Source organism: Lemur catta, chromosome X, assembly GCF_020740605.2.
Source record: "Lemur catta isolate mLemCat1 chromosome X, mLemCat1.pri, whole genome shotgun sequence".
NCBI lineage: Eukaryota > Metazoa > Chordata > Mammalia > Primates > Lemuridae > Lemur > Lemur catta.
The window spans coordinates 47,462,931-47,486,526 of record NC_059155.1 but is presented as its reverse complement, the minus strand read 5'-3'; the positions used below and the strand labels follow the sequence as shown (position 1 = coordinate 47,486,526).

The following is a 23,596-nucleotide window of genomic DNA, read 5'->3' as shown; positions in this document are numbered from 1 at the left end:
TTCTTTTTATTTTTAGTAGAGACGGCGTCTTGCTCTTGCTCAGGCTGGTCTTGAACTCCTGACCTCGAGCGATCCACCTGCCTCGGCCTCCCAGAGTGGTAGGATTACAGGCGTGAGCCACCGTGCCTGGCCCATTCCGTTTTTTTGTCCATCCTGTTTTGTTTTCTTATCTTTACACCCCCTATCCCAGAGACACTACCACATAACACCACAAAATCCCCCAATGACCTTAGCCCCATTGCTCCATTTACTCCCAGGTGAGAATTCAGGCAAATGTCCACAGAGGTCACAGACAACATACATACGGTTCTGTTATATCCCATATATTACCCTTCATGTCTTTAAGGAAGACGTTTTCTCTTAGAGATTTTCATTTTAGTATATCTTTAAAAAAAAAAATCTTGTGTTAACTTGCCTCCCTCCTTTTCTTGGGTAAAGACCCAGGAATGGCCCTTTTGTGTCTATGATGTTGCTGTTCACAGCTTTTCTTGATAGGCCTAGTACAATCTTGGGAACTGGGTTGCTGTATGCTGAAAGTCTGACAGTAGCTCTTAGCCTTGCCTATCTTAGGTAGTTATGCTGTGCATTTTTTATTGGTGTACCATGTTTGATTTGTCCGATACCTTAAATTTGGAGTTTTTCTGAAAAATGGAGCAGTAATGCAGCATCAACTTATTAAAATACGTTTTAAGCCTTTTAATTTTCTGTGCTGTTTTTGGAGGGAAAAGAAGGGAGGGGAGTTCTGTCTTAGGATATGAGCAATAGGCTCTATAAGGGTAATCCTTCATGACCTTTTGATTAAAGTTTTTTTTTTTTTTTTGAGACAGAGTCTCGCTTTGTTGCCCGGGCTAGAGTGAGTGCCGTGGCGTCAGCCTAGCTCACAGCAACCTCAAACTCCTGGGCTTCCGCGATCCTACTGCCTCAGCCTCCTGGGTAGCTGGGACTACAGGCATGTGCCACCATGCCTGGCTAATGTTTGCTATATATATTTTAGTTGGCCAGATAATTTCTTTCTATTTTTTTAGTAGAGACGGGGTCTCGCTCTTGCTCAGGCTGATCTCGAACTCCTGACCTTGAGCGATCCACCCGCCTCGGCCTCCCAGAGTGCTAGGATTACAGGCGTGAGCCGCTGCGCCAGGCCTTGATTAAAGTATTAACTAGGCAAACACAGGAGGTGGGGGTGAGATAGATACTATGGCTGAAGTGGTTGGCAAGGATCGGTGCTGCTGACACTACATGGCAGTAAGGATGGAGCAAAGCTTTTCCTTTGAAAAGAAAATGGGTTCAACCCTAATTGAGCTGGGGGGGGCGGGTCTCAAAGTTGGTATTCCTTTCTGAGCAGCTGCTGGTATGTCAGAGGCTTGGAATTGGCATGGTGAATCTAAAACTGTCTCAGCAGCGGTGAGCTGACCTCACCCAAGTTCTAAGCCCTACTCTGCCTGATCCTTCTTCCCTCAGCCTCAGAGCTAAAATGTTCATGAGCTCTTTCCTATTGGCTGGGAAGACCAACTGAAGTTCCCTTGCCCATGTTAGGAGGTGTACGCCTCCTGAACTAAAGATAGAAACAGCTGGCCCTTCCAAGCAGCTAAAAAGCCTCCAGACTAATAGGTGTTCCCCACTCGGCAGCCAGACTCCTTGAAATAACCCTTTTAGTAATTTTACAATCGCGTCCATGTCTCTACTCTGCCATAACAAAGGCTGTGGGCAGCACTTTGACCCCAATACCAATCTTCCTGGTGAGTAAATCTTGACGGAGCCAAGGGCTCTGTGTGGGTGGTGGGTGGCGGTCAGCTGTGAGGCAGTCCGTTTAAGGACCAGGGAAAGAAACTTCGTGTACCAGCCCTAGTTTAGTCTGTGTGATCTTTAACCTTTGCTGATTTTTTTTTTTTACATTTTATGGAAAGAAACCATAAACATAAACCTGGGGAAGAGGTGAGAAATATTTGTTATGGTTATCTTTCTTTCCTTTCCTTGATACTTCTGGTATCCACAGATTCCTGTTGCCATCACCCTGGGGTCCCAATCTTCCATGATGCACTTAAGGTGAGGAGTAGGTGAGGGGGATAAGCAAGAGCATTTCCCAAAGGAGATATACCCAGGAAGCTAAGCTGATCTGGGTCTCTTGTTATCAGGGTTGGTCCTGCTGCCGAAAGCGAACTGTAGATTTCTCTGAGTTCTTAAACATCAAGGTAAATCCTTTACTTCCTTGGATTCTGTCCCAATAGAAGGATTCTGTTCCTAATCTTTATTTCCTTATCTGTACTAGGGCTGTACTATGGGACCACACTGTGCTGAGAAGCTTCCTGATGCCCCTCAACCTGAGGGCCCTGTTACGAGCAGTTCACTTCAGGAGCAAAAACCTGTGAACGTGATTCCAAAGTCAGCAGAGACCTTGCGCCGAGAGAGGCCCAAGTAAAGAGGAGGCCCCTAGGTTTTTCCTACTTTCATGCAGCTTCCTAGAAGTGATTAATGGGTCACTGGGATTTGGGAACTAGGGACCTGAGATGTGAGGAGGGCCAGGTGTTCAGGGTTTGAATGTTGTATATATCCTGTGCCTTAGGGGAAATTTGTGTCTGGAAATAACGTCCTTTGCTCTAAAGTGGTATGGAATGCTGGAATAGATACTTGAATCAACATAATAACCCCTCACAAATACATACTTAGGGTATAACACAAGGGGGATTGTTGAGAATGACTTGATTTTCTTTCTTTCTGGGAAAGACCTTTAAGGTAAATCTTATATCAAGAAAAGGATGTATTAACATAAAACTTACCACTTTAACCATTTTTTAAGTGTATAATTTTGTGGCATTAAGTACATTCACATTATTCTGCAACCATCTCCACTATCCATCTCCAAAACTTTTTTGTCTTCCCCAAATGAAGCTCTGTATCTCCTAAACACTAACTCCCCGATCTTCTTCCTCCCCTAGCCCCTGGTAACCATCATTCTACTTTCTTACCCTATGAACTTCACTATTCTAGCTACTTTATGCAATATTTGTCCTTTTGTGACTGGATTATTTCACTTAATGTCCTCAAGGTTTATCCGTGTTTTAGCATGTGTCAGAATTTCCTTCCTTTTTAAGGCTAACTAATATTCCATTGTGTGCATAAATCAGTTTATTTTATTGCTTGGGATTGCTTGTTAACTTTGTAATAAACTCCTTTGTTGCCAATTAGAAGAAAAGAAAAGGATGTATTATTGGCAGCCAGGAGGCTGCAGAGAATAAATTTTGTGGGAATAATGTGAGCAGCAGGAGAAAGTCATATTAGGTCCACAGTTAGATAAAGAGGAAGAAGAAATGACACAATTCTGCAGAGAAATGTGGTTAGATTTAGAGCAACTGAGTAGAAGGGCAAGAAGCACTCGCGGTTTCCCCAGGGCTCAGGAATTTGGGATGTCCATAGAGATGAAAATTGGCAATGGGGTTGCTACCAAAATTCTCCAACCTTGCCTCACTTTCACCAGACTTCAATTCCATTCAACCGCCCATAACCCCTAGGTCAGAGTTGCCTCCGAAGCTGCTGCCACTAAATATATCCCAAGCCCTGGAAATGGCATTGGAACAGAAGGAACTAGACCAGGAACCTGGGGCAGGTAGGTGGGTTTTTAGTAGGACAGGCTTACAGACTGGAATTTAGTAGAAGTGGCAATTGGGTAGGGGTAATGGGTAGGTTCCTGACTCTGTTTCCCTTGCCCAGGACTTGACAGTAGTCTGATCCGGACTGGTTCCAGCTGCCAGAACCCAGGATGTGATGCTGTGAGTGAGAGTTTTGAGGGGCTGAAGCATGTGGCTGAGTGATGCTACACATGAGAGATGACTGAGTATAGCTATGAGGCTGAGGGGAGTATACCTTAGAATTACTTGATTATTTTCCTTTATCCTTCTTAGGTTTACCAAGGCCCTGAGAGTGATGCTACTCCATGTACCTACCACCCAGGAGCGCCTCGATTCCATGAGGGGTGAGGGAGGGGACTGAGTGGGATGTGAAATGGGTTTCTCCCGATATTGGTCACAACATGGGAGTGAGGGGGTTGTGGGGGGAGGGAATTCAGTTGAATTATCTTCTTTACATCAGGATGAAATCTTGGAGCTGTTGTGGCATCCAGACCCTGGATTTTGGGGCATTCCTGGCACAGCCAGGATGCAGAGTTGGTAGACATGACTGGGGGAAGCAGGTAAGCCCGAACTTTCCTGAAATCTTGATTAGAACCCAAGCTTAGAGATAAATTCTCCCTGTACCTCATGGCCAAGCTCCCTAAATTCTCCCCTTAGTATGGGCCAAATAAGATTCTGCTCCTTGTCTCTCAGCAGTCCGGAGGCTTTGCAATATGAGGTAGTGTGTTAATCTTTCTGACACTCTCTGTCTCCTCTGCACATATACCATGAGAATTCCCCTTGGGTTAAGAGTTTATTCTTACCACCTGCATTTCACATCTTCTCTTCAGCTGCCAACATCTTGCCGCCATGATTGGCACCAGACAGATTCATTAGTAGTGGTGACTGTATATGGCCAGATTCCACTTCCTGCATTCAACTGGGTGAAGGCCAGTCAAACTGAGGTGAGGAATGATCTGATGTTCAATGGGAGGATAGTGAATTGGGTGATATTATAATTGTACAGGCACAGTTGTTGTATGTAGTTAACCTGTAGGCTCCCTAGTCCCCTAAGAGGTAGAGAGAGCTAGCTGTTAAGTCAGGGTTATCTGGCTGGCCTGTGGATCACACCTCTGACCTGGTTCTCTGTCATGACTTGTTCTGACCATCTGGGATTGTTACTACCCCTGTAATTCTTTTCTCTCAGCTTCATATCCACATTGTCTTTGATGGTAACCGTGTGTTCCAAGCACAGATGAAGCTCTGGGGGGTAAGTGAATAGAAAGGGGGACAGGAGGGGGAGGCAGATGGGATGAAAGAAGGGCCAGACTGGAATGAATAGAGGGTGTCTTGAGGGAAAGAGTTATAGTGGGAAAGTGGAGGTTTTCTCTTCATTTGCTTTCATATTCTTTCTCTCCCTCTCCCTCTCTCCCCCTCCCCTTCCCTCCTCTCTCTCTCCCACTCTCATTTCTTTTCCCTCTCTCCCCCTTATTATATTGTCTTATTCCTCCCTTATCTTTTTTCCTACCTTAAATTTAAAAATGTTTCTCTCTCTCATTCATCACCACCTCACCTTGACCTAAATGCTTTTGATTTCTTCATTCTCTCTTCTGTGTTCCTCTATCTTTCCCTCCTCCTCAGGTCATAGACGTGGAGCAGAGCTCTGTCTCCTTGATGCCATCTCGGGTTGAGATCTCTCTGGTCAAGGCTGACCCAGGATCCTGGGCCCAGCTGGAGCACCCCGATGCACTAGCTGAGAAGGCTAGGGCAGGGGTTGTGTTAGAGATGGATGAGGAAGAATCTGAGGAATCAGATGATCTGAGCTGGACAGAGGAGGAGGAAGAGGAGGAAGCGATGGGGGAATAGTGACACCAGACAGTTGAGTGTCTAGGTAGGACCTAAATGACTCCCTTAGAATCCCAGAGACCAGGATATGGTTGGCCATGTGGTGTCATTGAGCAGCAGAAGGCTGAAAGAGGGGAGAACAAAACTGTCCAAACCATGCTGTTTTTTTCCCTTAAATAAATCTTGTATTCTGCAGTTTCACATAGTGTCATTCTCTCACCTCACTAAGATCGTATTTATTGACCCCATTTTTCTGTGTGTGTTTGACACACATGTGTGAAAACAAGCACATGCACATTCAATCTATTCTTCACAACCACCAGGTATTTACTGAGTACTTCCTATGTGCCCAGTTATGTGTTAGGTGGTTTAGAGACATCTGAGAAACAGAAGACTTACTCATTTCTCTGAAGAAAAATTATAGTCTGGGTGACAAGTCAAGGATAATCCACAAGAAATAATAATAAACATTATCAGGTAGTTTAACTGAGTACTAAATTGTACAGTCCGGTTTTTAAGAGCTGTAGGAGTTGAAAGAATGGGAAGGTTAATGTAGACTATAGTAAAAAGGGAAGGTTTCATAGAATAAGTACATTTTGTTTTATATCTTTCTTGAGATACAGTTCACATACCACACAATTTATCCATTTAAGGTATAAAGTTTAGTGTTATTTTTAATATAACCTCACAGAGTTGCACAACCACCGTCAATTTAAGGATATTGTTATCACTTCATAAAGAAACTCTGTACCCATTAGCAGTCATTCTCAATTTCCCCCCAAATGCATAGCCCTAGGCAACCACTAATCTACTTTCTGCTATTATGAATTTACCTATTCTGGACATTTCACATAAATGTAATTATAGAATATGTGGTCTTTTGTGACTGGCTTCTATCACTTAGCATAACATTTTTGAAGTTCATCCATGTACATATCGGCATATATCAGTGCTTCACTCCTTTTTGTAGCTGAATAATCCATTGTGTGGATATACCACATTATGTTTATTCATCAGTTGAGGGACATTTGGGTTGTTTCCACCCTTTGGCTATTCTGAATAATGCTACTATAAACATTTGTTTGCAAGGATTTTTGTTTGTTTGTTTTACTGTAGCCATCCTAGTGAGTATGAAGTGAATTCTCAATGTGGTTTTGATTTGCATTTCCTAACGGCAAATAATGTTGAGCATCTCACTGGCCATTTGTGTACCTTACTTGGAGAAATGTCTGTTCAAATCCTTTGTCTATGTGTTAATTGGGTTATTTGTCTTTTTATTGTTGAGTTGTAAGAGTTCTTTATATATTCCAGAGACAAGTCCCTTATCAGATGTCTGACTTACAAATATCTTCTTCCATTTTGTGGGTTGTCTTTCCACTGCCTTTGGGTGTCCTTTGATACACAAAAGGTTAATTTTGTTTGTTTGTTTATTTATTTATTTATTTATTTATTTATTTTTGAGACAGACTCTCACTCTGTTGCCTGGGCTAGAGTGCAGTGGCATCAGCCTAGCTCACAGCAACCTCAAACTCCTGGGTTCAGGCAATTCTCCTGCTTTAGCCTCCTTAGTGGCTGGGACTACAGACATGCGCCACCATGCCGGGCTAATTTCTTTCTATTTTCAATAGAGATGGGGTCTTGCTCTTACTCAGGCTGGTCTCGAACTCCTGAGCAGAGGCGATCCTCCCGTCTTGGCCTCCCAGAGTGCTAGGATTACAGGTGTGAGCCACCACACCCAGCCAAAAGTTTAATTTTGATGAAGTACAATTTGTCTGTTTTTTTCTTTGGTTGCTTATGCTTTTGGTGTCATATCCAAGAAACCATAAACTAATCCAAGGTCATGAAGATTTGCCCCATGTTTTCTTCCAAGAGTTTTGTGGTTTTAGCTTTTACATTAGGTCTTTGATCCATTTTGAGTTAATTTTTGTATGTGGTGTGGGGTAGGGGTCCAACCTTATGCTTTTCCATGTGAATGTCCAGTTGTCCTAACACCATTTGTTGAAAAGACTATTCTTTCCCCATTGAATTGCCTTGGTACCCTAGTTGAAAATTAACTAACCATAAATGTGAGGGTTAAGAAGTATAGCTGACCCTTGGAACAATGTGGGGCTGGGGCACCAAGCCCCTAGTTGAAAAATCCATGTAGAACTTTTGACTCGCCAAAAACTTAAGTACTAATAGCCTACTGTTGACCGGAAGCTTTACTGATAAAATAAACAGTCAACACATATTTTGTATGTTATATGTATTATATGCTGCATTCTTACAATAAAGTAAGCTAGAGAAAAGAAAATGTTATTAAGAAAATCTTAATCTTCCTTATTGAAGAGAAAATATATTTACTATCTATTAAGTGGAAGTGGGTCATTATAAAAGTCTTCATCCTTGTCATCTTCACATTGAGTAGGCTGTGAAGGAGAAAGATGAGGAGGGATTTGTCTTGTTGTCTCATGGGTGACAGAGGCAGAGAAAATCTGCATATAAGTGGACCCACACAATTCAAATGCATGTTGTTCAAGGGTTAACTGTATATTTTGAATGAAAATTTGAAAAATGAGAAATTTGGTTGGGAATGGAAGAGTACGGAGAGCCATACTGAGGCAGAGATGTTTTATTTTACTTTTTGTATTTTATTTTAAATCCCCAAAGTAGTACATTGTCACTGTAAAAAAAAATCTCAATGGAGAAGTATGTAGAGTAAAAAGGAAATATTTCTTTTCAGACTCCCTTCAAACTTAGTCCCTTTGCTGTTTGTAACCACTGCTAACATATCTGAAGTTATGTTTAAGGGAGAAGAAGGAAAAGTTAAATGGAGTATGACTAGATTGAGAGGAGCCTAAAATTCTAGGTCAAGGATTTTGAACATGATTTAAAAGAGAGCTAAAAAAGCATTACAGGCCTTTTCTTTTTAAATGTAAATTCTTAATCAGAGGACTGATCTCTATTTTGAGTATCCCATGAGGCAGATTTATTCCCTCAACAGAGCGGGAGATTCAAACTCCAAGAAACATCGAACAAGGAAGCTCACCAAACTTCAAATAATCTCAAGTTTTTTCATAGTGCCCTTTGCTCTCAGTTCAGATTCAAGGAGCATAGGGTCTCATTGGGAACTTGAAGTAAAATGAGGTGGGGGCAACAGACATGGGCAGCAAAGGCGAGGGATTACAACATAGCATGGCTCATAATTTGGAAGTTGAGGCAAGATTAGGGGATATTAGGGAACACACCCAAGGATATGACTTTTACCTCACATATGTTTTATCAGAGGTAAAGGGCTTCCTGGACCTCCAGCATATTTAGTAATTCTGGCTCTGCTCTATGCTGTAATTCTATGGATTTGAAGTACACATAAACTTTCCCCTTTGAACTGAACCCTTCAGAGTCTTTTTAACTCTGGTGGCAGTTTACTCTCTTTTTTTGTTTTGTTTTTTGAGACAGGGTCTCCCTCTGTCGCCTAGGCTAGAGGGCAGTGGCCTCATCACAGCGAACTGCAACCTCGAACTCCTGGGCTTAAGCAGTCCTCCTGCCTCATCCTCCCAAATAGCTGGGACTACAGGCGCGTGCGCCACCATGCCTAGCTAATTTTTCTATTTTTTGTAGAGACAAGGTCTCGCTATGTTGCTCAGGCTGTTCTCTAACTCCAGGCCTCAAGCGATACTCCTGCCTCAGCCTCCCAGAGTGCTAGAATTATAAGTGTGAGCAACCATGCCTGGCCAAGTTTACCTTTTTTTTTTTTTTTTTTTGAGACAGAGTCTCCCTTTGTTGCCCAGGCTAGAGTGAGTGCCGTGGCGTCAGCCTAGCTCACAGCAACTTCAGACTCCTTGGCTTAAGCGATCCTCCTGCCTCAGCCTCCCGAGTAGCTGGGACTACAGGCATGCGCCACCATGCCCGGCTAATTTTTTCTATATAGATTTTTAGTTGGTCAGATAATTTCTTTCTATTTTTAGTAGAGACGGGGGTCTCGCTCTTGCTCAGGCTAGTCTCGAACTCCTGACCTTGAGCAATCCTCCCGCCTCGGCCTCCCAGAGTGCTAGGATTACAGGCATGAGCCACTGTGCCTGGCCCCAAGTTTACTCTTAATGCTCTTAATGTCATTTTTCCATGGGGAATGTAGGCTTTGATGACATTTTTAAAAAATTTGGATAATAAGAGAAAGAACTCCTAAAAAATTTTTAGAGGTAAAATGTATATAGAAAGGTACATAAAGTACATTAATCTTAAATTTACAACTTTTTCCTATCTTACCAAAATTAGGGGACCAGCAACTATCCAGAAATCCTGAAGAGAACAGAGGTGAAGAATCAAAAAGTTAAAGTAATCCTTATTGTATATATAAAATTTTAAATTCACAGCGTTAATAAAATAGGGTGCTAGTTCATTTTACATAGCCAAAACCTAAAATGTAAGAAATTTTCAAGCAGGTGTATAACATGAATAACAACTATAGCCATGGCTACCATTTCTGATACAAACTAACTGTGCTAGGCACTAAGCTAAGTACTTTGTACACATTATCTCATTTAATCGCCTACTTCCCACTGTCAAATCTATATATTTGTTCTCATTAGAACAAATCTTCTCCATACATCGTTTTACACTTCTCATTTCTTCTCACTGTGTGTTGGATCCTATTCCCTCACACTTTCTCAGAAACTTTACACTATTAATTATCCCTTCTCTCTCCTGTTTATTCAACCTTTCCATTATTGGGATATTTTTATTGACACTTAAACTGCTCAAGTCTCTCCAATCTTACAAAAACAATTTCCTTCGAGTTCATATACCTCTCCAGGTACTACTTAACTCCTTTCTCTCCTTTAGAGCCAAACTTCTTGAAATAACTGTATTCTTTTTCCTTTTCTTTCTTCCTACTCTTTTTGTAACACACTCTAATCTGACTTCCAACCCCCTCAATCTGTGGTGATATGGTCACCATTGACTACCAAATCACTAAATCCAGTAGATACTTTTAGTCTTCATCTTGACCTCTCAAGCAAAATTTGACACTCATGGCTGGGTGGGGTGGCTCCCGCCTATAAACCCAGCACTTTTGGAGGCTGAGGCAGGAGGGTCGATTGAGGCCAGGAGTTCAAGAGCAGCCTGGGTAATATAGCAAGACCCTTTCTCTACAAAAAAAAAAATACAAAAATTAGCCGGGCATGGTGGCACACACCTGTATTCCCAGCTACTTGGGAAGCTGAGGCAGGAGGATCGCTTGAGTCCAGGCATTTGAGGTTGAAGTGAAGTATGATGATGCCACTGCATTCTACCCTGGGCAATAGAGTGAGACCCTGTTTCAAAAAAAATATTTTTTTGACACTCATGACTGTTTCCTCCTTGAAATATTAATACATACATTGGCTTCTGTGACCATCATTCCTCTTTGTTGTCCTACTTCTCTGGCCATTCCTTTTGGTCTCCTTTGCAGGCTTCTCCTTTTCTACCTGGCCAGTCAGTGATGAAGTTCCTCAGAATTCAGTTCTAGGCTTGCTCTCTTCTCATATAACTCTCTTCTAGACACTCTCAATTATACCCATGACTTCAAATACCACCCACATGCAGATGACTCACACATTTTAATCTCTAGGCTATATATTTTCTCTGAGGCCTAGATCTAGTAAGTACCATATAAGTGTTTTGCTATTAATACTGTTGATACTATTCTTTCTCTTCACCGAAAGGTTTTGCCTCAGCCTGTTAGGAAAGATGGGGTGGCTTTTCTTTTTTATTTTTTTAAGAGACGGAGGACATATCTCCAATATCCAATTTTACAGCGTTTCAGTAAGAAAATAGGATTTTCTTGTCACTGAGGTCTTGCTACTCTCTAAAATAATAACATATTTACCATACAATTGCATCAGCTTCAGAATTTAGGGAAACTATATTCACCTGCTGAGGGAGTATGGGTTTCCTGTGAAGAATGCCACTGTGCTAGGCACTTCTACCGACATTATTTTTCTTAATCCTTGTACCTGCTCTGTGAGATAGGTATTATTAAGCCAATTCCTTATAGATGAGGAAACCAAGGCTCAAAGAAGGAAATAGCTCGATTGAGGCCACACAGCTACTGATTAAAACCTCAGTCATTGCTAAGAGCTATCCTAGAGCCATTTGAAAATACCCCAAACCTAAGGACCCAACAGAGATCTAAGAAGAGGAGTTTGGCCGGGCGCGGTGGCTCACGCCTGTAATCCTAGCACTCTGGGAGGCCAAGGCGGGTGGATCACTCGAGGTCAGGAGTTCGAGACCAGCCTGAGCAAGAGTGAGACCCCATCTCTACTAAAAATAGAAAGAAATTATCTGGCCAACTAAAATATATATATATAAAAAAAAAATTAGCCAGGCATGGTGGCGCATGCCTGTAGTCCCAGCTTCTCGGGAGGCTGAGGCAGTAGGATCGCTTAAGCCCAGGAGTTTGAGGTTGCTGTGAGCTAGGCTGATGCCACGGCACTCACTCTAGCCCGGGCATCAAAAGTGAGACTCTGTCTCAAAAAAAAAAAAAAGAGGAGGAGCTTGACATCACCCCCCTCTAGCCTGTCAGAGTCCCTTTGACAAGCCTAACTGGGGGCTGGGGAGGCTCTTGGTTGATCAGTGATATCTTACATTGATATAAGGCTTTTCCAAACCACTTTTACATCTCTGATCACCTGATCTCTAACCTCTCAGCAAGACCCCCTAGGTACTCCACCTCTCATTTCATCCAGATCAAGTGATTATCTTCCAGTTACACGAGATTGCTCCCCCACCCCACACTCCATGGGCAGCTACTTCGGTGTCACTGTCTCTGGGACCCCTGCCTCCACTGTCTTCTTCCTTGCTGTTCCCAAAGTCCCAGAACGTTGCTAGAGGGAGAACCAAGTAGACAAATATAAATTCATGCTGTCCAGTTTCAACTTGGCCCTTGCAGCTGCTCAGCAACCCTTTTATTTGTCTCGTACATTCCCTGGCACTCTCCCACAGAAGCTGTTGCAGACCTTCTTTTTCTTCAAACTACAATTTCCAGTCTCCTCCCTTCTACTTCCAAAGACTTCCTATTAGATACTTTCATTACATTAATTTTCCCTCCTTCAACAAATCAATAATATCTTTTTCCCTTCCAGCCTTGTCCTCTAGCCATCCAGTTCCCTTCCTGGGAAAGCAATAAATGTTATTTATCTTTTGTTTATCTTTATCTTTCCAGAAATATTTTGAGTCTATAAGAGAAAATATGGAAAAGAAGGAACTTGTACTGGTTGTTAAAGATAAATAGGACTTGGATAGTTGGAGAGAAAGGAGATGATATTCCAACCAGAGGAAACATCCTAGGCGAAGGCACAGAAGTGGAAATCAATGAGATATATTTAGAAAACAGGGTATAGCAAGTAATCCCCTGAGAAATAATCCCAGCTGCTGCCTCAACTGCTACTTCTCCTTTTCCAGTTGACTTCAGCCCAATTACTTCTCTGCCTGTCCTGTTCTACATACCAGCTTAGTGGAAATCTGAAACTACATGGCCCCTCACCCATCCTATCTTGCCTGGACCTCGGTTACTATTTATTGAGCTTTGACCCCAACCATCTGTTTGAGTCTTTTTTTTTTTTTTTATTTCAGCTCATCATGGGGGTATGTTTGAGTCTTGTTAAAGAAGTCTTGGCTTCTTCCTGGTACACTCTCCAAGCCAGACACCTTCCCTTTCCTTGGGCACATGGATAATTTCCTAACACCATAATGAGTATAAAAGATGCAATATAAAGATGTTATTCATTTTATTAATATATACACAACATATAGAGGTCAAAGGAACACGTTAAACTAAGCAACAGAGATACAATCAACAAAACCCAGACTGTGTGCAACTCTACTGAAAAACACTGCAATTTCTTCAATAAAAAAATTGCAAGGGGCCAGGCATAGTGGCTCACACCTATAATCCTAGTACTTTGGGAGGCAAAGGCAAGAGGATCACTTGAGGTCAGGAGTTCAAGGCCAGCCTGAGCAACATAGTGAGACCCCATCTCTACAAAAAATAGAAAAATTAGCTGGGTGTGGTGGTGCTTGCCTATACTCTCAGCTACTCTGGAGGCTGAGGCAGAAGGATCACTTGAGCCCAGGAGTCTGAGGTTGCAAGGTTGCAGTGAGCTATGATCTAGCCCGGCCAACAAAGTAAGACCATCTCAAAAAAAAAAAAAAAAAAAAGAAAGAAAGAAAGAAAGAAATTATAAGGGGCCAGGTGCAGTGGTTCACACCTATAATCCCAGCATTTTGGGAAGCAGAGGCCAGGAGTTTGAGACCAGCCTGGGCAACTGAGTGAGACCCTATCTCTACAAAAAAATTTTAAAAATTAGCCAGGTATGGTGGCACATGCCTGCAGTACCAGCTACTCTGGAGGCTGAGGTGGAAGGCTTGCTTGAGCCTGGGAGCTTAAGGCTGCAGTGAGCTATGATCATGTCACTGCACTCCAGCCTGGGTGACAGAGGCAAGACTCTTATCTCTTAAGAAAATTTTTTTCAAAGAAAAAAAGAGATAAAGGGAACCTTTAGTTTACAAATGACATATAATACATACCCACAATTCACAAGGTGTAGACTTTATTTGGATACCGATTCAAACAAAAAAGCTGTAACAAATTTTTTTGAAACTATTGGAAATTTAAATACTGACTTGGTATCTGATGATATTTAGGCATTATTGTTTATTTTATGTGTGCTAATGGTATTACAATTAGGATTTTTTTTAAAGGGATCTTTATCTTTTGGAGATACATACTGAAATATTTAGGTATGGAATGATATAATGTCTGAGGTTTACTACAACATAATATAGGAGGGATAAAGTGGATGGGGATCATACGTGAAACAAGATTGCCCAAGAGTTGATACTAGTTGAAACTGGTAAATGGGTAATCATTATAGTATTCTGTCTACTTTTGTACATGTTATAAATTCCCCACAAAAAAAGTTTTAAACAATGTTATTGAATTCTCAAACATCTGATGAAAGTGTGTATATTAGTCTGAAGGAGTGGAACAGGAGGAGCTGGAATTTAAGGAGAAGAAGGTCTGCAACAGCTTCTGTGGGAGAGTGCCAGGGAATGTACGAGACAAATAAAAAGGGTTGCTGAGCAGGTGCAAGGGCCAAGTTGAAACTGGACAGCATGAATTTATATTTGTCTACTTGGTTCTCCCTCTAGCAACGTTCTGGGACTTTGGGAACAGAAAGGAAGAAGACAGTGGAGGCAGGGGTCCCAGAGACAGTGACACCGAAGTGGCTGCCCATGGAGTGTGGGGTGGGGGAGCAATCTAGTGTAACTGGAAGATAATCACTTGATCTGGATGAAATGAGAGGTGGAGTACCTAGGGGGTCTTGCCGAGAGGTTAGAGATCAGATGATCAGAGATGTAAAAGTGGTTTGGAAAAGCCTTATATCAATGTAAGATATCACTGATCAACCAAGAGCCTCCCCAGCCCCCAGTTAGGCTTGTCAAAGGGACTCTGACAGGCTAGAGGGGGGTGATGTCAAGCTCCTCTTCTTAGATCTCTGTTGGGTCCTTAGGTTTGGGATATTTTCAAATGGCTCTAGGATAGCTGTTAGCAATGACTGAGGTTCTTAAGCAGGTAGATTTCATCACTGAAAGTGGATCTTCTGTAAGAGGCATGGTGGGAATAAAAAATTAAAGAAACTACTATTTATTGAGTTTTTACTATGATCCAGACACTGTAATAAAGATGCATGTGTGGTATATGTGTGTATTTTCATTTAATTCTCACCAAAGTATATAAAAGGGCATTTTTTGAGATAGGGTCTTGCTACGTTGTCTAGGCTACAGTGCAGTGGCATCATCATAGCTCACTGCAACCTAAACTCCTAGGCTCAAGTGATCCTCCTGCCTCACCTTCCCCAGTATCTGGGACTATAGGAACATGCCACCACTCCTGGCTAATTTTTTTATTGTCTATTTTGTGGAGGTGGGGTCTTGCTATGTTGCTCAGGCTTGTCTTGAACTCCTGGCCTCAAGTAATCCTCCTGTCTTGGCCTCCCAAAGTGCTAGGATTGCAGGCATGAGCAACTGCACCCAGCAAAAAAGCATTATTACTTTTCTTAATAGATGGGGAACCTGAGGCTCAGGGAGGTTATATGATTTTCTTTAGGTCACACAGCAAGTGTCAGAGCTGGAACTCAAATCCGGGTCTGACTATGAAGCCTGTATTCTTTGTTTGGTGTCTAGCAATACTTTTCCAGCAACCACTCTACTCCCCCCATTAAATGAATCTTATTTTGCCAATGACAAGAGTCATGAAATTATAAAATGTATTCTCCCACACAAAAGAATTAAAATGTTTTGGTGAGTACGAGGTTAATTGAGTAGGGTAGAAGAGAAGTTTGGAGGCATTGAAACCAGTTGAAGATGATTGCAGTGGTCCAGGGGAGAATGATGAGTCCCCAGACTAAGTGCATATGGTAGTAAGAATGGAGGATAGTGGCCGGGTGCAGTGGCTCATACCTGTAATCCCAGCACTCTGGGAGGCTGAGGCGGGAGGATTGCTTGAGCTCAGGAGTTTGAGACCAGCCTGAACAAGAGTGAGACCCCATCTCTACTACAAATAGAAAAATTATCCAGGCGTCATGGCTTGCTCCCGTAGTCCCAGCTACTGGGGAGGCTGAGGCAGGAGGATTGCTTGAGCCCAGGAGTCTGAGGTTGCTGTGAAATAGGCTGATGCCATGGCACTCTACTCAGGGCAACAGAGAGAGACTCTGTCTCAAAAATCCAAAAAAAAAAAAAAAAAATGGAGGATAGGGTAATGGATTTAACAGAGAGTTCCACAGGTAGGAGTGAATGTAATTTGGCCATGCCGGTGTTCTGTGTTTCTTGAACATATGCAGCTCACTCCTTCCTCAGTGCGTTTGCACTATCTGATCCCCCTACATGGAATTCTCTTCCTCCAGATCTTTGAATAGCTTGTTCCTTCTTGTCATTCAGGTCTCAGCTCAAATATCACCTGTCATGATAGGGAACCAATTAATTATCTTGAAAACTGGTCAATAAAGGGAATCAAGCATTTATCCTGCCTTTCCTAGATGAACTGGGTAACAAAATAGTAGATGAGAGGACATCGCTTTTTAGAATTAGAATATCACCATTTTTCAATCCTCAATAAACAAATAGATATAGGTAGTAAGCATTAACAATTTCTAAGGTCACAAAAAGAGAGAGATCAGGCATTATGTCCATCCTATAGTCACACCAAAAGGACAGAACCTGAGTTTGATTTAATCTTTGGGTCCAGCTGCCAATATTCAGGAAATACAGAAGACAGAGGGATGCACAGTATGTATAAAATTAGCAGAATCCAGACCAAGAAGCTTTATAGGTAATTTGCTCAAGTTCTTCCACAGATAGGCTGTAAGAAAAAGAAAGGAATACAAGGAGTACCTGTAGATTAAAAGATTCTTAAGAAATCAAATTTAAAGAAAATGAGCAAGACTAGAGTGTCTAAGGATCCATATTTGGTGATAAAACTATTTTGAAAAACCTGCAAGGAAATGATTAATATAAAAGTCAGGATAGTTGGTGGTTAGTTATGGGGGGAGAGTTGTGATTGGAACAAGACATATGGAAGGGCTGTTGCCATGGGTGGAGAAGAACTACTTCTTAACCTGAGTAGTGTTTACCTTATTTAGTAAGCCATGCATTTGATATATATGGTTTTCTATATCTCTGCTTCATTTTACAATAAAACAATTTTTTTTAATTTAAAAAAATCACCTCTCAAAGAGGCCTTTCTTGACCATCATCGCCAAATTAGCACCTACTGTCCCAGTCACTATCGCATTACCCTGTTTGATTTTCCCCACAGCCCTTATCAACTGAAGTTTCCTTACATGAGGAGCAATAGTACATAATTGTTAGGGGGCTCCTGTCTCAGCCTCCCAGAGTGTTAGGATTACAGGCGTGAGCCACCACGCCCGGCCCAGAACATAATTGTTAAGAGGACAAACTATAACAGGCTGTCTGGGGTCAAATCTTGCCTTCTCTACTTACTAGCTATATGACCTTCAATTACTTAGGAGCTGTATGCTTCAGTTTCCCCATCTGTAAAATGGGGATAATAATAGTGCTTATATCATAGGACCATTAAGAATATTAAATAAATTAACATATCTAAAGCCCTTAGCACAGTGCCTGGTACAGAGTAAGCATTATTAAAATGTTAGGAATATTATTGTATAATTACTTGTTAACTTGTATATTATTTCTCTATTTCACTAGAATATCAGTTTATCTTACAAGTCTACCTTTTTATGTTTTTTGAGACAGGGTCTTACTCTATTGCCTGGACAAGAGTACAGTGGCATCATCATAGCTCACTGCAACCTCATTACTAGGCTCAAGTGATCCTCCTGCCTCAGCCTCCCAAGTAGCTGGGACTACAGGCACATGGCTAATTTCCACCATGCCTGGCTAGTTTTAAAATCTTTATGTAGAAACAAGGTCTCGCTATGTTGCCCAAGTTGGTCTCAAACTCTTGGCCTCAAGGGATCCTCCCTCCTTTGCCTCCCAAAGTGCTGCAATTACAGGCATGAGCCACCACACCTGGCCTTGTAAGTCTTAGTGCATTATTCCTAGCAACTAAAATTGCCTAGCACATATATAATGTGTAATCAATAAATACTTGTTGAATATAGTGCCTCAATTGCAGTGAGACATGTAAAATATTTTTTTAAAAGATGAAGAAAACTCTGGACTCGATTGTTTCTGATGGGGAAGGAGGGGTATAAGATGACTCCAAGGCTTCAAGCTTAAGTAACAAGTAGAAGGGTAGTGATTTTAATACAAATAGGAAAACCATGCCAGGTCTGGTGGCTCACACCTGTAATCCCAGCACTTTGGGAGGCTGAGGTGGGAGGATCACTTGAGGCCAGGAGTTCAAGACCGGCCTGGGCAACATAGCAGGATCCCCATCTCTACAAAAAATAATTTTAAAAAAATTAGCTGGGGCCAGGTGTGGTGGCTCACGCCTGTAATCCTAGCACTCTGGGAGGCCGAGGCGGGAGGATCTCTTGAGCTCAGGAGTTCGAGACCAGCCCCAGAAACAGCAAGACCCTCCCATCTCTACTAAAAATAGAAAGAAATTAGCCAGGCAACCAAAAATATAATAAATTAGCTGCCTGTAGCCCCAGCTACTTGGGAGGCTGAGGCAGGAGGATCACTGGAGCCCAGGAGTTTGAGGTTGCTGTGAGCTAGGCTGTCGCCATAGCACTCTAGCCTGGGTAACAGAGCCAGATTCTATCTTCAAAAAATAAAATAAAATAAAAAAATAACAGTTTTTAATATCATCAAATGTACAATGACCTTTCAAATTTTTCGTATTGTCTCATAAATACTTGTATGTTTATTTTTAGTTTGTTTGAATCAGGATCCAAATAAGGAATATACACTGCAATTGATATATTTCTTAAATCTTTTAATTTAAAGGTGCCCCTTCTATGCATCCCTACTTTTTTGTCTTCTACAGGATTTATTTGTTTAAAAAACTCGGTTGTTTATCCTGTAGAGCTTCCTGTAGAGTGGATTTTAGTGGTTGTATCCCTGTGGTGGTGTTCTGTTTGCTGTATTTCTTGAATACTAATTAGATATAGATGCTTGATTAAATTTAGATTCAGGTTCTATTTTTTCGCTTTTTTTTTGATAAGAATGCTTCATGCATAGTGTTGTGTACTTCTGTAAATAGATACAAAGTCTCTTACTCCTTTTAGGATCTTCTTTTTGGTGTTCTGAAGTTTCACTATAGTGTGTCTGGGTAAAGATTTCTCTCTTTTTTTTCCTCCTGTTTGTAATTCCTGAATCTTGAAGATTGGCATCTTTCATGAGTTCTCAGCTGTTTTCTCCTCAACTCTGCTACTCCACTGTTTTCTGTATTTGTCACCTGAATTCTAGTTCGACATTACATATAAGCATGGGGCTTTTAAAATTTAAGCTGTAGGCCACCAGGGATCAGATGATCTCAGAGCATAGGTCTGTTTCAGCACTTACCAGTGGAATTGTGGTTTTTCCTTGTTTCCTGTGTTTCCTATACTTAACTCCCAGTGTACCATATATGTATATATGTTTGTATGGATGGATATATAGATATATACTTAGAAATATATCTTGAGATTTATTCTATATTACTACATGGTCTACCTCATTCCTTTTCTTTTTTCATTTATTGAGGTCTAACTTAACATATGGTAAAATATACAAATCTTAATTATACATTTTTACATTGTATATACCTATCTAACTTCCCACTGGATCAAAACACAGAATATTTCCGGCACCCCTGAAGGCTGGTTCCTTATCCTCCCTCTCAGGCATTACCCACTCCCAAGATTAACCACAATCTGACCTCCATGATCATAGATTAGTTTTGCCTGTATTTGGATTTTATATAAATGGAATCATACATGGTATGTATTCTTTTACATCTGACTTCATCTTTATTTTTTTTCTTTTTTTGAGACAGAGTGTCACTCTGTTGCCCAGGCTAGAGTGCTGTGGCGTCAGCCTAGCTCACAGCAACCTCAAACTCCTGGGCTCAAGCAATCCTCCTGCCTCGGCCTCCTGAGTAGCTGGGACTACAGGCATGCGCCACCATGCCCGGCTATTTTTTTTCTATATATATTTTTAGCTGTCCATATAATTTCTTTCTATTTTTAGTAGAGACGGGGTCTCGCTCTTGCTCAGGCTGGTCTCAAACTGAGCTCAAACGATCCGCCCGCCTCGGCCTCCCAGAGTGCTAGGATTACAGGCGTGAGCCACCGCGCCTGGCCACATCTGACTTCTTTTTTTTTTTTTTTTTTTGAGACAGAGTGTCACTTTGTTGCCCAGGCTAGAGTGAGTGCCGTGGCATCAGCCTCGCTCACAGCAACCTCAAACTCCTGGGCTTAAGCAATCCTACTGCCTCAGCCTCCCGAGTAGCTGGGACTACAGGCATGTGCCACCATGCCCGGCTAATTTTTTCTATATATATTTTTAGTTGTCCAGATAGTTTATTTCTATTTTTTTTTAGTAGAGACGGGGGTCTCGCTCAGGCTGGTCTCGAACTCCTGACCTCGAGCGATCCACCCGCCTCGGCCTCCCAGAGGGCTAGGATTACAGGCGTGAGCCACCGCGCCCGGCCTAACTTCTTTAATTAAACATTGTGAGCTTCATTTATGTTGTGAATATATCAGTAGTTTGTTCTTTTTCATTGCTGTGTACAATTCTACCTTATTCTTCTTAAAATTCACTTCTATTTTATATTTATAGAAAGATTTAGTTAACCAATCCTCTATTGATGGCTATTTAAGTTGTTTTCAGCCTTTTGTAGTACAAACACTATTGCAGTGCATATGTTTGTTCATGCATCTTTGCCAATATGTGTAAGCATATCAGGAATCAAGGTCATGGGGCCAGCCCTAGACAGCAGGTTGACCCCTGACTATCATAGGCAGGGTCATGGGGCCACCCTTGGAGATACTTGGGACACATTTCCTACCAAGTTACCCTAGGAATCCTCCCTGTCCTTAAACTCTCATCCCTACCCTCATCCACCAGATGAACTAAGTCCAAAAAAATGAGAGCTCGCTGAGAAGAAGTGATACATAAAACAGGGCCCCTGTGAAGCCTCACATGGCTCCACCCCAGCCCCAGTCTTCCCTGGCAACCCGAAGACCTCTCACCTTTCTTGTGTGATCTGGGAAGTGGGCTTGGTTGAACAAGATGTGGTTCTTGGGTAGGAAATGGAGGTAGATAAAATGCAAGGATGTGTAAGTGCTAAGTGAAAGGTTATGTGTATTACTAGTATTAATAGATATTGCCAAATTGGCTTCCAAAGAGGATATATTAATTTACATACTCACCAACAATATATTAACATATGAGGGCCTGTTTCCTAACATCCTTGACAACTGTTAACAATTTTTTTATCTTTTATAATCTGATAGGCAAAAATTAGAAACCTATAATTTAAAAATATTTTTGCCCTTTAACTGAAAGTATATACACATGGTAAAAATAATTCAAACAGTATAAAAGGATATACAATGAAAGTTATATATTACCCCTATTCCCTTAGTCCTAATCCTTAGTTCCCCTGGTTCCCTTTCCAGAGAGAACCACTATTGCCAGTTTCTTATGTATCTTCCAGATATATTCTATGCAAATCATGCATATGCAAGTACATATAGGTATATATATGTGTGTACACAAGTAGGTTTGAATATTTCTGTCTATCTGGTCTGGTTTATTGGTGAAAATAGAAGTTTACTTTCCTTTTTCACTTAAGAATATATCTATATATCCATCTCTTCCCCCCTTTTTTTTCAGAAATGGTAGCATGCTGTTATTCACTCTGCTTTTTTCACTTAACATATCTTTTGAGATTGTGTCATATCAATACACACACAGCTGCCTTATTCTTTTTTATGACTATATCATAATTAATTTAACCAATCCTAGGAATTTTGGTTGTTCCCAATATCCTGTTATTACAAATAATCTCCTGGAACATACTTATTTGTGTGGATGTGCCAGTATAGCTGTAGGATAAATTACTAGAAGTGTATATATTTTGTTCTTTTGTTTTTTTCTTACACAGTCTCTGTAGATACTGTCAAAAATTGCCAATGCTATGTTTCAAGTTGTCATTGCAGGGTATTGGGAAAAGTTTTCAATTAGCAATAATCGTGCCTCAGATAAACCTCATTGGCTACGATACTGCCACGGTGCCACAAAGCTACTAGAAGTATAGTTGTATACTAGAAGTACAGTTGCTAGATCAAAATATATAGTGGCTGCTATGATTCCCTACCCAATATCTATTCCATGTTTTCCCTATTTAGGAATTATAAAATTGGGGAGTAGTGATGGAATTGATCTCACTTTCAGTTTCTAGAGGGGTGTACCATAGGTGTAATCCAGTCAGGGTAAGCCTATCCTCCATGCCTCAGTGATTAGTTCAGGCAACCCAGGCTTAGCCAATGAATCCATACCATTGTCCTGGTCAAGGGCATTGTTCAGAAATGGGACCGTGACCCAAATTAAAATCAATGGAATGTTAGAGGATATTTGCTGAAGGATTTGGGGGAAGAAGATTTTTTTGTTTTTGTTTTTTGTTCTGAGAGAGACAAAAGAAGCCAACTTTGTCTCTTCTTTTGGACAGTATAGTGTGGCTGATGTGAAGCCTTCAAACGCTTGCAGGCCTTTTGCTACCAAGAAGGGAGTCAAATTTAGGATGAAGCTCACACTGGAAGGCTGAACTGACAGATGGAAGGAAATTAGGTCCTTGATGACATTGTGTACGGAATCAAACCAATTGCAAAGCCTGCTCATCTAGAATTTGCAGTTGTGTGAACAAATAAATACTCTTTATTGTAAAAGTCCATTGGAGTTGGGTTTTCTGTTACTTACCTATACAAAAGGGATATGTACTTTTAAAATTTTTTAATAAGTTGCCTTCTAACAGTTATACCAATTTACAACCAAAAACAAAATATGAGAATGTTTCTCCACATCCTTGCCAAAACAGTGTATTATCAAACTTTCTTTTTTTTTTCCTTTTTTTTTTTTTTTTTTTTTGAGACAGAGTCTCAATCTGTTGCCCAGGCTAGAGTGCCCTAGCTCACAGCAACCTCAAACTCCTGGGCTCAAGCAATCCTTCTGCCTCAGCCTCCCGAGTAGCTGGGACTACAGGCATGTGCCACCATGCCTGGCTAACTTTATATATATATTTTTAGTTGTCCAGATAATTTCTTTCTATTTTTAGTAGAGACGAGGTCTCGCTCTTGCTCAGGCTGGTCTCGAACTCCTGACCTTGAGCGATCCTCCCTCCTCGACCTCCCAGAGTGTTAGGATTACAGGCGTGAGCCACCTTGCCCGGCCTCAAACTTGCTGATATTGCCATTTTTATAGCATTTTAAAAATAAAAAGTAGTCTCTTGTACTTTTGACTTGCAATGTTTTTATCATTAGTAAGGTTAAGCTTCTTTTTTTGTTCTTTTTTTCTTTTTTCTTTTGTTTCTTTTATATTTTGCGGCCTTTTGACTGCAAGGCTTCTTTTTAATACGCTTAAAAGCCATATGTATTTCATTTGTGTTTTTAGTGTACTGCTTATGACCTTTGCCCAGTTTTCTATTTCTCTTTTTCTTACTG

General features: G+C 41.2%; 1 protein-coding gene and 1 non-coding gene across 4 annotated transcripts; one reads left to right on the top strand and one right to left on the bottom strand.

Annotated features, from left to right (window-relative positions):
* Positions 1-1,142: 1,142 nt before the first annotated feature.
* ITGB1BP2 (integrin subunit beta 1 binding protein 2) lies at positions 1,143-22,830 on the top strand. Of its 3 annotated transcripts, XM_045538645.1 has the most exons (11): positions 1,163-1,736; positions 1,994-2,043; positions 2,133-2,189; positions 2,267-2,412; positions 3,507-3,601; positions 3,706-3,764; positions 3,897-3,967; positions 4,084-4,183; positions 4,454-4,567; positions 4,810-4,872; positions 5,244-5,648. In XM_045538645.1, the coding sequence occupies exons 1-11, from the start codon at positions 1,673-1,675 to the stop codon at positions 5,466-5,468; spliced, it is 1,044 nt and encodes a 347-aa protein (XP_045394601.1). In that variant the 5' UTR covers positions 1,163-1,672; the 3' UTR covers positions 5,469-5,648. The 3 variants fall into 3 exon arrangements, with proteins under 3 accessions (XP_045394603.1, XP_045394601.1, XP_045394602.1); XM_045538647.1 differs by lacking the exons at positions 4,810-4,872; positions 5,244-5,648 and adding an exon at positions 22,609-22,830 and having other exon boundaries at positions 1,143-1,736; XM_045538646.1 differs by lacking the exons at positions 1,994-2,043; positions 2,133-2,189 and having other exon boundaries at positions 1,172-1,736.
* LOC123628925 lies at positions 22,045-22,184 on the bottom strand. The gene has a single exon (XR_006731805.1). It is a non-coding gene; the product is annotated as a U4 spliceosomal RNA (small nuclear RNA).
* Positions 22,831-23,596: the final 766 nt, after the last annotated feature.